At 40.1% G+C, this 13,147-nt stretch overlaps 1 protein-coding gene across 2 annotated transcripts; it reads left to right on the top strand.

Moving 5' to 3' along the window:
• Positions 1-4,139: 4,139 nt before the first annotated feature.
• Positions 4,140-12,366, top strand: LOC110382229 (zinc finger protein 382). 2 transcript variants are annotated; one of them, XM_021342739.3, is made up of 8 exons: positions 4,145-4,640; positions 4,723-4,826; positions 5,123-5,686; positions 5,766-5,856; positions 6,081-6,201; positions 6,611-6,704; positions 7,886-8,369; positions 8,617-12,366. In XM_021342739.3, exons 1-7 carry the CDS (start codon positions 4,419-4,421, stop codon positions 8,355-8,357), a joined length of 1,668 nt encoding a protein of 555 aa, XP_021198414.3. In that variant the 5' UTR covers positions 4,145-4,418; the 3' UTR covers positions 8,358-8,369; positions 8,617-12,366. The 2 variants fall into 2 exon arrangements, with proteins under 2 accessions (XP_021198415.3, XP_021198414.3); XM_021342740.3 differs by lacking the exon at positions 5,766-5,856 and having other exon boundaries at positions 4,140-4,640.
• The last annotated feature ends 781 nt before the right edge of the window (positions 12,367-13,147 follow it).

Genomic DNA, 13,147 nt, shown 5'->3' with positions numbered 1-13,147 from the left:
CATATGAAATATTACTGAAATCCAAATAGTTGAGTATCACTTCACGGCGTGACCTGATAAACAAGTTAACAGGTAAATACAGAGCCAGAGATAAGGATTTCTTAACAAGTATCACAGTCGCACAAGTGTGGAAGTTAATCCTAACGCTGCTGCGCTGTAAACAGAATAATGCGTTGCTATTAGTTCATCAAATCAAACAGTAGACCTCATGACAACTGGACTGTATATCTTGATAGCTCAAAACATTTCTACTAAATAACTAATTAATGCATTGATTTTCGAGTAAAGCCTACACTTCGGTACCTATACCTCTACGTTTGCTGAAAACGGAGAGCGCGACACTCGCGCGTACGACTCATTCATCATAAAACATAAACAAAACAACTATGTTACGAGGTAAAATCAATCGATGCACTGTCCGAGTGCAGTCGATGAATCAAACCTATACAAAATAAGAAATAAAATTGGTCGCGGTATGGATATCGCGAGCCGCCCAACCCGCGACCCCCGGCGGGGGCGGGCGGCCGGAGCCCAGTGAAAGCAGCCGCGCGCGGGGGTGAGGCGCCCCACCGGCGGCGGCCGTGAACTGGAACTTCGGAAACTTCTGTCGTATTGTGTTTACATTGAACTTTGTTATGTGGGTTAAAGTTAAGCCAGAGTTCACAACGTGTGTGCCGCCCGCTTTACTCGATTGCAAAGTTCACTCTCAAGTTTGTCGTATCGATTTTCATCTCGTGTTTACGAAATGTTTCAAGGTTGCAGACATTTTATGATATGAGGTTATGATCGGATGTTCTCTAGACATGCTGCTATGAAAACTTTTAAATGTAAAGTAGGTACTTATATCTACTGTCTGCCAACAGTGGTGCAAAGTTACAGAGGCTCTTAGAAGCAAACCACACCAAGAACACACCGACAATCTATTTAACACCCTACAAAGATGCTTTTTTCTGGTATCTTCTTCTGGTCTGAAGTTAGCCTACTCCTAAGAAATTGAGACAGCAACACCTGCTGATAGATACCTAACTAAACGTTGGTCAGAGGACTATTAAAACAGGATTTACACATGTAATAATAGGTTTGCCTGGTATTTAACCATTCGAATGGACCAAAACTGTAACGTAAGAAGCTACGTGCACATTATGTACATAATGTGGTACAATGTGAGTGTGCGTCAGCGCATGCAGGTCGCACATCCTTCACGTGAGTGACGTCACAATGAGACGACCTCTCTGCAAACACGTGATGGCAATAATTATTTTATATTTGTTAAATTGTGACTCTATATACCTATAAACTAAATTAATTAACATTCAAATGGGTGTCGAAAAATCCTTAGAGAAACTCATGGGTAACTAACAGTAGCACCTGCACACTACACATCAAATGCAATGTTGGACTGGAATGGCCTCCGGGAATGGAGGATCTATCACAGTTAATGAATAACATTATTTGTCTCTCGCGAGACGCTGTAAGTCTAGGTCCTGGCTGTTGTCTGCATCTTTGGCCTTAGTTACCGTCAGCAGAAAGACTGGCTGCCATTCGTACCTGGAGTAATCTGTAATTGAGAGTAATGGGAACCTCATTGTGCTGGGCCCTAATCAAGTCCGTTTACTAGCGGTCGCTGGCAGCTTGATTTTTAGTTTTACAAAAACTGTTTCCTCATTAGAAACTCTTCAACTTTCAGAGTACAAGTATCTCCCTAAGTCTTATTTAAGCTCTTAAGGACCAAAGGCTTCTTCTAAAGCTGGCTTAGTGGTAACTATACATATATCCATTGATTTGAGTGTTATCAGGGCTTTAGTATTTTTATAACATTTTACTGGCTAGCACGATAGATATGATTGATAGAGGGAATTGTGTCTTTGGCCTCATAACGATGTTAGGAGCTGGGTGTGTGCGGTGCCAGCGTGTCGTGTGCGCATCGCCCCGCGACGCTATCTGATAACAGCCGCACCTGAACCTATTTTTCCTTATCAATACGCAGGTTCCAGTTCCTCTAAATTACTTTTTTGGTTGGATTACTAACAACTTCGCCAACCTGCTAACGAGCTATGAGCGATGAGCTTGGAAACATACTACTTCACGTTAGATCTTATCTTAAATATATTAACATTTTAAGTAGCCAGTTCCGTAATTGTTCATGTTTTTATAATTAAAGTAATTACAAAGACGTCACCAAAATGTACTATCATTGATCAAAATGATGAGCAATACACCGACAACCAAAACAGTTTCGTTAAACCTGTGAGGATACGTGGCCTGATGCCTACTCGCCAGCTGATGTTATGAAAAACACATTCTAGCAATATTGTTATCTTAAATCCTTTATCAATGCTAAAAATACCGAGTGAGGCGTTATTACGTGGTGAGTATTGTGCCGCGGCTGCCAAGGTCCCTCCGACTTGTTGTCACAGCGTGCAACTCTCTGTCTACATGATATTATCCTAATCATTACCTACGTTATGGTGCATGTCTATTCGAAATTGACGAATCAATAAGTACTATCATATTACTATGGTATAAATAAAATAAAAATTGTACCTGCATATTTACATATACAAGTCTTTATCGAGCTTTAATGATTCTTTCGCTTTGTCACTAGAAGGTGACAGGTTCTTTGACTACATTGCAGCAATCTTCGGAAGTCCTCAATAAAGACTTACTTAAATCGAGAAAACAGCATGAGGATACCTACGTTATTTTTAAGTTATCGCAAGGAGACACGCACAAAAGGCAGAGAGGGCATTCTGAGAGTGAAGGAATAAAGAGTGCACCCATGTCTGGGCAAATGCTTGTATAAGTACTGGAATATGTCCGGCGCAGCCGGCTAATCTTCTTATGAGAAAAGTCACCGTGGTTGAAAACGGCTGTGGACGTTATAAACAATAATTGTCAATCAACATTTTTGTTATTTTTCATATGGCGAATAAATCCTTGTTGTTCACTGAATCGATCGAGAATCGAGATCAAAATAATTCTTGTAAGTAGTAACATCTGTGGTGTGGTGGTGGTGAGCCATCAGTTATCTATACTAATATTATAAAGCTGAAGAGTTTGTTTGTTCGTTTGAAAATTTCTTTCAGTGTTAGATAGCCCATTTATCGAGGAAGGCTATAGGCTACTTTTTATCCCGGTAGGGGAAGTAGTTCCCACGGGATGCGGGTGAAACCACTGGCAGAAGCTAGTCACATCATAACGATTAGATTGGTGTTACTACTAGGTATTGAGTATGTTAAATAGCCTGATAGCTAACACGAATCTTCGGGATACTAGTTTCAAACAACGGCCTTCCATCTGCTTAACAAAATGGTAAAGTTACATGTTGTATGTTCAGAAAGTAGGTGTTCTGCGTATGTCACAACATGCTACTAATATTATGTTCATGTTGATTTTCCGCTGGAAGATATTAACAATCGAGAAAACGTATGCACCGTCATGTCACTTCAGCCACAATGGTACCTTGGCTTTATCTCGTTTTTTACACTTTATTTGCTGAAGGCGCACGATAAAGATAAAGATAAGTGGCAGTCAACGCTTTTATCGCGAGCTATCGCGCGAAAACTACTCGCTTCAGGAAGTCTTAGCGCGCATATTCTAATGTAATTAAATATAACATTACTTTTCACAATTTGCCCATGTTTTGTTGCGTTGATCAAAGTACTGGGAGATCCTATTTAATTGTAACAACCATAAAAATAAGATCGTATTTTTATGGCTACGGTATGGTCACGTGTCACAGGTATTCATAATGCATTAGTCAGCATATCATTGCAACTTGTTGCCAAACGTGTTACTGGGCAATCTGCTTCCACATGATCAGGCTCTTTTCATGAAATATTACGTTAGATAAGTCCAAATGTGTTCGAATAGGTACTTATACTTTCTTCCAAGAATATGAAATATCAAAGAGTGACTTTGATATCTAGATCTGTAAAGTTTTTTTCAAAATTCCTCTGATTGTTCAATGTGTCAGCACATTGAAGAGACAAATAACCCTCCCAATAAAGTAGCAATTTGTTAAATGTAGGAAATGAAAAACTGACTTGAGCTTGTAGTTATAACTACATAGAGAAGAACACATAGCTTTTGAAACAGGTCAGAAATAGGTTAATAAGAGGGAGAGAAATCTAAAGGCTTTTAAATAAAAAAAAACTCATATATTTAGTAGAAATACATAATACTCAGAAAATCCACGACCTGAAGTTAACAGCACGATACTAAAGTTCTCAATGTTGTGAATATTAGCAATTTAACTGAAGTAAGTTAACTTTACAAACATTGTGTTCATTAATCAAAAGTTTGGCGCAGCGCCTCACATCCTCCAACTCCGCCTCCGCCCACCCCTGCTCTCGTATATAACATATCTATAGAGAATATATTTTCTGGTTTCGGTCTCGCATAATACTCCTTACAATATGAATTTATTGGCAACCCAGACTCTGGAAAGGTCAATATTTGACAAATGGCCGCTATCTGTCAGTTTTGTGCGGAATAAACACCACGGACGTTTATTTATTTTTAAAATAATAATGGATGAAATTTGCCGATTATGTTGTTCTACAAAGTTTGTTAATAATGATATATTTGACGAAGAAAATGCGTTGTACCTAAAAATGTCTTTATATTTGCCAATAAAGGTAATTTTCACTAACATGTCTTGACGCTTTTCATGTGATATTTTAACCTATTTAATTAGATGTTTTTAATGTTTATTGATAGGTTTTTAAAAACGACCGGCTCCCCAGAAAAGTCTGCGACAAGTGCAGTTGCAAAGTGAACGACTTCTATCAGTTTTGTAATGAGACTATCGAGGTTCAAAATAGGTGAGTGTGGTTTCAAAATTCAAACGATAATATAATACTTGTTACTAGGAACCTGTGTAGCTATCTTAATTTATTTAATTTATTCAGCAGCACTTGAAACACTGGCAATTTTGCAATATAAAAGTAAATGGTAATTATGATTGGGGAAGAAGAGTTTGTAAAATTGATAAAATTACATTGCAACTCAGTGACTGTACATTGCTTAGTAAAAAAACAGTTGTTGTGATATTCTTGATCATCATTTAATATTGATTGTTTATTGAAGTTTTTAACATAATTTTACAAATGCTTTTCAGGTTGCGTAGTTTATTCCTCTCTTCGGAAGCCTGCATTAATGCATCAATTGATCTCACACTCGTCAAGCACAGCGCGTCGCCCCCTCCCAGCCAACCGGTGCAGTGTGAGCGCAGCACGCAGACAGATGAGCCGGGGGCGCCTCCTGCCTGTGAAGTCACCGTGCAAGTCAAACATGAACCAGATTCGGTTTCATTATCACCCGTCAAGAAAGAAGAAGATAATTATTACCACATAGATTCTGATCACTTTGATGATGGCTCCTCAGGTAGTGATGATATATCTTTAATTAGTCTAAAAAAGAAAAAGAGTAAAGGATCAACTTTGAATGGGGTCCATGCAACTGATAAAAAGGCAAGAAAGAAAGCAGCCAATATGAAAGAATGGGGAGAGCTGATGGAGTCTCTGCCTGATGCAACCCTCACAGTGGTGGAGAGCGGTGAGCCCGGGATGCCACTAGACAGCATCAAGGAGGAGATGCTGGCTGAGAAGCCACAGGACGTGTTCCACTGCTGCACGTGTTTCACACAGTGCTACAGCAGGGCTGAGATGGTGCAGCACTACAGGTATCATCATGTCAACTATTCAGCTTGACACTACAGTAGTTGCAGTGGGTAGAGAGTAGACGTGTGGTGTGTGTTGCAGGCAGCACGCGGCGGAGGCGTCGGCCGAGGCGCCGCCCGCCGCGCCGCCGCCGCCCGACACCGACCCGCTGCGCTGTCCGCGCTGTCGGAAGGTATCACTACTTCCTTACTGTATGCTATGTATGCTAGAGTGCATCAGTTACATTTCAGCTTAGGCAAGCATATTTCAGTTTTTGACACTATTTTAGATTGTAAGTTCTTTTAAGTAGAAAACGTAACAGTAAAAGAAAACATGTATGAGTAAATCTTTTGTAATGCTCTTTGTAAGTATGACAAGTGTTAGGTATCTGATGATATAGACGTGTGTGGTACACAGAAGGTGTCCCGCGGCGAGTGGGCGGCGCACTGGGCGCGGCACTGGGAGCGCGACCGCCGCCCCTACTCCTGCGCGCTCTGCGAGAAGACCTTCCGCGACCCGCACCAGATATTCAAGCACGGTCTGTCTACCCTCTCTCTACATAACATATAACAAATACTACTTCCCACTCCTTGTTACGATGTGACAACAATTATGGATATATTTTAAAAAAAATAGACTTATACTTAAGTTGTTGCAATTAAAGAGCAATATCATTTTCATATGTCTTGTAGTAACTGAGTGTACAGGAAAATCCAAAAAAGTAACAATAAACGCACAACAGTTTTGATCATGACTCTGACGGTCCGTAAACCGCAAAACTTATTGAGATGGAAGTTAGGAGATATTGAATTTGCCTCTAACCGCATAGTCAATTTTCCTCCTGGTCAGCGAAATAATTGCTTAATGCGAGCCGTGTGTGAACTCGGTAAACAGCCGGTACTCTCTAGTTGAATATGTTGGAATATTATGAGCGCCGCACATTGCAGGCACGACGCACAAGCTGGAGGCGGGCGGCGCGGCGGAGCCGGTCAACAAGCGCTTCGTGTGCGACCTGTGTCCCGAGGCCTTCGTCTACATGCGGTGAGCACACATCAGTTTCCTACTACTACCCAACACCTTCGAAGAGTTAGAGTCCTACATAAAAACTTCAAAGATATGTCTAACAAAGTACGTCACACATTAAAAAATATAAGTGTATGGGAAATTGCAATTTTGTAATCCACTATAGCTATATAGCTTTCCATTGCATCCAAGTAATTTATGCTATTTTTACCGTGATAGCTCATGCAATAGCATAGTTCATGATATTCCATGTATATTGGATAGGTTACATTCAGATAGGAACAGTGGTTTCAGATAGGGAGGAGGGGAATTTGATTCACTGTCACAAAGTCAGGTTCTGATGATGGGATCCTGGTATTGATGTCAGATATTTGACAGCAATTGCATATGCTGCAAAACAGTTTCATCTAAATACATACAAACTAGTAGTGCAGCTGCAGATGAGTCCATGCAGTCGCGGCATGTTGGTAGTTGCAGTCGGCAGCAAGAATGCAAAACGTACCTTAACTGTATTTACATTTTTTTTTAATGAGACCTCTGTGATCTATAACTCAATATGTTATGTCTACAATAAAAGAATGAAATCTTTGGAACCAGAATTTTCAATTGCTGGTCAAGTAGTGTGCACATAAGAATATTTCATCATCCTTAAAGCCTTTCTCCCAACTATGTTGGGGTCGGCTTCCAGTCTAATCGGATTCAGCTGAGTACCCGTGCTTTACAAGAAGCGACTGCCTATCTGACCTCCTTAACCCGGTTGTCCTCACCAGTTGCCACCTAGGCAACCCAATACTCTTTGGTTAGACTGGTGTCAGACTTATTGGCTTCTGACTACTTGTAACGATTTTCAAGGATGTTCAATGACAGCCGGGACCTACAGTTTAACGTGTCATCCGAAACACAGTCATTAGTGTCGTAAGATACATTTTGAAAGTCCATACAAACTTAGAAAAGTTGTATTGGTACTTGCCTGATCTGGAATCGAACCCGCGCCCTCATACTTGAGAGGTTGGTTCTTTGCCCACTAGGCCACCACGACTTTTTTTACTAGGCCACCACGATTTTTTTTTACAATGGAATATTTAAACTTTTCAAATATTTGTACTTTATCTTAAATGTTGCAAAGCAAAGTAAGGGATCTTCTGCAGTTGCTCGTACTGTTGAGCAGTATTGTAAGCTCTCCCCTCCCCCGCCGGCAGCTACCTGCAGTCGCACCGCACGCGCGCACACCCGGAGGCGGCGGGGCGGGCGCTGGCGCTGCGCTGCGGGCTGTGCGCGCGCGGCTTCGCGCACATCAACTCGCTGCGGCGCCACCTGCGCGCGCACTCGGGCGAGCGCAACTTCCTGTGCAGCGTGTGCGGCAAGGCGCTGTCGTCGCGCGAGCACCTCAAGTTCCACGCGCGCATCCACACGGGCTACAAGCCCAACGTGTGCGCCGTGTGCGGCAAGGGCTTCGTCAAGAAGTGCAACCTCACGCTGCACGAGCGCGTGCACTCGGGCGAGAAGCCGCACGTGTGCGCGCACTGCGGCAAGGCCTTCAGCCAGCGCTCCACGCTCGTCATCCACGAGCGCTACCACAGCGGCGCCCGCCCGTACGTCTGCGGGCTCTGCGGCCGCGGCTTCGTCGCCAAGGGGCTGCTCTCCATGCATCTCAAGACCACCTGCATCTAGCCATACACAACGGTAACAACGCATTCTTATTCTTTACTGAAGCCATATCAATCGCATTCACGTAATTATATTGTATAGGCTACATGTTATTCAGCAACGAAAAGAATTTTAATTCAAGCCATGCTTGACACTGCGATTACTATAAAAAACAGCATGTAATGTACAACATAACTTTTGAAAAAAATCTGATTTATTTCTTTTTTAATATTTGAAACTGCAGTTAAGTTTGAAAATTGTAATATGTACCGGATTGTTCCAGGGCGCCGCGCTCCCCGCGCTGAGCACATACAGACTGATGTACTAGATAATATATACTGCCGCGTGACGTCACGCGCAGGTAAACCTACCACTATATACGGGAACACTACACTACTAAACTGTTATACATGTATTCAAAAGTTGTCTCTTGGAGTTGCCATACCAATATTTACCGGTATTTGTAACAAGATCCTATAGGTTTTGATTTTTAATACTGTGAGTTAACGGACCATCAAAGCCACTATCAGCTAAATAATAGTGCATAATTTAGTAATTGTGTACAATAACATGTACATAGTTCCCCAATATTCCGCAAGTACCGCGTGGCGCTGCCTCGTGGACACTTGTGATTCTTAACTGTTACAGTAACGTACCTCGCATTTATCACTAATATAGAGCATTAAGTTCTGGCATTATTCATTAACATTGCGATAAAAATATCACAAATAATAACATGAGTAGCGGTTTTCTCCGCGAATGTATTGAACAAACACGCACATTATTATGTAAGTTTAGTTCCATTGTATTATACCTGATTGTATTTATTTCACTTGTAAACTTAATAAATTATTTTTTATGCATAATTTTAGCACAAAAAGTTACTAATAAGCCGACTTAAAAAAAGGAGTGTTGAAAGACGCCTAGACCGATTTGAATAATTATTTCTTTATATAAAACCCATACAAAAACCCATACATATCCCACTGTCACCAGGTCAGGATCTAATGATGGAAACCCTGAAAAATCGAGGGAAACTCTTGAAAATTGTAGGCACGTATTGTTTCAAAACTTGATAATCTTGTGTGTATCGGAGAAGTCTGTACGACCGTGAGGGTTTGGAGCTTACTCGATGATGGAGACAGATATAATAGATATGTGTTAAGGATAAATCATTTTTTAACATGGGAATAACTTTTTTTTCATTATTATTATGTTCAACTGAAGAATATTCAAATTTTAGTGATATAGATTTAGTTATGGATTTATTATTTTAATACTAATATTAATTATATATATTAAAACATTTACCTGCATTCGGTAATGCAGGTAAATGTTTTTTTTATTATTTTATTAATCCATTTTCAGGCGTCTATGCCCATATCAAATGGATGTTACCGCATAATATTTTTTTCTTCCTCTTCTCTACATTAACAAAACCATTCATGTTGCAGGTATCCTAATAGGTACCTTTGGACCCTGCCTTTTCGAAACCTGGCTTGGTTTCAATCAGATTTGCTTTCCCACTATTTTTCCCGCTAATAAGTCGGTGTCTGCAGGTCTGTTGATTGTGTTTATTTTGCAACCAACTTCTCAAGCCATGACAAAAATTTTATTTTGCCACATTAAATCTTTTGTGAAGTCGGTTTCTAGTTTTGTAAACGTCTATTTATTTCACGTACGAAGAGCAAATTCGACATTTGATACGTTAAATGAACGTAGACATACAAACGTGTGAAATAAGAACCTCCTTCTTTTTGGGAAGTCGGTTAACAAAGAAATAGTATTTCAAGTTTAGTTGTATCAAGTTTTTCATTTCAGAATTTGAATCTATTGTGTACACAACAACACTGTATTATAAATACTGTATGTTATAGCTGAGAAGTTAAGTAGACATTTTAAATTCGTCTGGTTATGGGTTTGTAGAGATAATACTCTCTTTTTATTTATAACAAAAATGTTGGCGGGACTTCCCACCCCAATTATTGAATAACTTATAATCTGGTGAAGTAGTGAGTACCACGTGATGTGTCAGATAGGCAGTGACCCCGCGCGTCACCCCGCGATTAGCCGCGCACACAGTAATTTGTAGGCTGCCTTGACTCCCGCAGTAACGTCTTAATCGATCGATAAACTTCTCGATATAACTGTCCACTAGAATTGTACACAATAATGATCAGTTTTTAGCGCCGGTAATTAAGCTCAATGATAAAACCGGTCAGGCGAAATGCTGGCGCTTGTTTTTTATAACTTAATCTGTGTAAAAAATAAATACGTAATACAGTGGCTCGAGTCGTGCGCAGTACACGCGTGCGGTTACATAACGCGCGCGTGGCGCCCTCTACACGCGACTACTGCGTACGTGCGGCACCACCTAGTCTCATCTCTCATGAAGCGCGTTTACATACTGAAATAAACTATCTTTTGAAAAATTTTCACCAGTTTCTTGGATGGTCAATGATAACTCAAAAATGATATCCCTTTGCGCTCTTTTTATTTTTAATGGGAAATTATCAAATGATCCCCCTGCTGTGGGTCCAGCGTGAGGGAGTGTCAGACTCTTACTGACTAAAACCCACCATGTTCTTTCTAAGCCCTTTATGTACCAGCGCCGCGGTAACTCTGTCAAACAATCCTGCAGCATTGCTTTATGTCCTCATCTTTTATATACTCCGCAAGGTTACCTACTAATGTTGGAAAAATATATAATTTTATAGTTGGAGTAATGTAGTATTGAATTTATTTTATGTTCGACTTCTGAAGGATGTGCAACAATAGCGAGGAAATGTTAGGTCTAGGTCAGATGATACGTCAATAAAACTGTCATTCTACAGGTTTATTCAGATCGAACTTGTGCAAATATTAGTTAGCTAGGAATTCCAGAATATAAGGCCGCCTAAGCTAGTCTTCACATTACTCCTTGTCGTCAATCAAATATACGTAAAAATACCAATTATATGTCGACTATAAAACTAATATTGTTAACAAATTCGTGACTGTTGATAACAGATAACGCACAAAATTATAATAATTGCTAATGTTAAGGATTGTCCTCAGTAATGATAAGTTGTGTGATGATGATGATGAGTGCTGCCCGGTACATCCAACATGCATACAGAAGTTTATTATATCAATAATTTATTTTTCTAAAACTTTTATAGAACACTCCAACAGCTAAACTGACATCATCATATAACTAACGGCTGTTCCCAATATTCAATCTATCTAGTATCTGTTAAAGAAAACTTATGTGGAATTTTATTTACCTCAAAATCTGTACATTATATCTTAAAATAAACTAAATCTATTATTACATTAAAAAAAAAAGAAAACTGTTGATTTCATTACTGGAGATAGAATTTTGACATGCCCATACAAGTATTTAAAAAACTCCTATCTTTAATAAGTAACACAATACTTGGATAGAATATTGGGATGCTGTCAAGGTATCGTGTTGGATGTACCGGGTCGCAGTCACTCGATATACGTAGTTGGTAAAGAGAAACTGTCGGCTAGTTAGAATAATGAATGTAGTGTAAGTAATAAGTGAATACAAAGCTAGTTCGTAGCGACAAGTGCCTCACCATGTGATAATATCATAATTTGTAACGCTAAGTGTACCGACTGCGCCGGGACGTGTCTCTTGTACCACAGGACTGAAGCGAGAACAGACAGTTGTTGTATATCATAACAATATAGATGCGTATGTTGTTCCTTGTATTTTTACTGTAATGTAGCAGAATCGGTTGAAAATTGTTTCAAATGAAGAGCACCTAGATAATTTTGCAACCAGGACCGGTGTCGTTCCTGAGATTTGCGCGTTCAAGCATCTTCTATCTATGTATTATACCGCAGGAGACATCTGGTATACAACAATAAATATGAGTTAACATAATTTGATGCAGTCCGTGGCGCAAGTAGATCTGTCCCGAAGGAGTTCATTGTAAGTTACTATAGTGAATTAATTAAGTTATATGCGAAGACGTGTCTCCGCACAAAACTATTACTATTAATACAATAAATTTCATAATAACTTGCGACCTTTTATTTTTATATGCTCCCTACATGTGTTTAACCAAAAAATACTATAGAATGTCAGTAAGCAAATATAGTTCGTAGATGGCGCTACTTGTCTTATATGATAACATTTAGTTTTCCTCGTGAAGCTATTAAAATTAATACTAATTATAAATTAAGATACGACGTTAACGTTATCTCGCTATCATTTAATATGTAATTAAGTTCGTCAATGAACGGAAACATTAGAGGCAGACAATACTGCAATAAATAACAATTCCACTGCGAGTGCGATAGCTGTGTTTGTGCAGCTGACAGCACGCGGCACGAGACTCTATTGATTATCAGATCTCATCATGATAATAATGAGGTATCTCTTAGTGTGCTCTGCACCCCACGACAGAGTTGATAATGTGACAGACGCGCCTGTCTACCATGTCACGCCTTCAGCTAATCTCAGCAGATTTCCTTTGACAATAACATAGTATTCAGATAACGCAGGCGAGTGCAAGAAATTCGCACGTAACTACATAAGTGGCGAGTAGTGGTCCTAATCAGCTGATTAATTATCTGCCGGCTGCTGATACCGCCCGATACAAATACTACAGGATAAGCAGCCGGCTTATCTATTGATTGTCTTCAGCAAGTATTCTGATCAAATATGTATCGAGCCACGAATAAGTTGTCTACTTAGATATATTTTGTCTCGGGAAGAGTTAGACTCGCGTAGCCGGCGTGTGCTCGCGTAGCCGACGCGTAGCCGACGCGTAGCGCCGCGTAGTCGCTCGTAGACCCCT

The sequence above is a fragment of the Helicoverpa armigera genome, chromosome 26 (genome assembly GCF_030705265.1).
Source record: "Helicoverpa armigera isolate CAAS_96S chromosome 26, ASM3070526v1, whole genome shotgun sequence".
Lineage (NCBI taxonomy): Eukaryota > Metazoa > Arthropoda > Insecta > Lepidoptera > Noctuidae > Helicoverpa > Helicoverpa armigera.
This window is presented reverse-complemented; position numbering and strand designations above follow the sequence as displayed.

Excerpts from the sequence above, each read along its gene's own strand:
- LOC110382229 (XM_021342739.3), top strand. The coding sequence starts at position 4,419 with ATGAATTTATTGGCAACCCAGACTCTGGAAAGGTCAATATTTGACAAA. Across the intron at positions 4,641-4,722 it reads CTTTATATTTGCCAATAAAG|GTTTTTAAAAACGACCGGCT; the intron begins GTAATTTTCACT and ends GTTTATTGATAG. Across the intron at positions 6,202-6,610 it reads GCACCAGATATTCAAGCACG|GCACGACGCACAAGCTGGAG; the intron begins GTCTGTCTACCC and ends CGCACATTGCAG.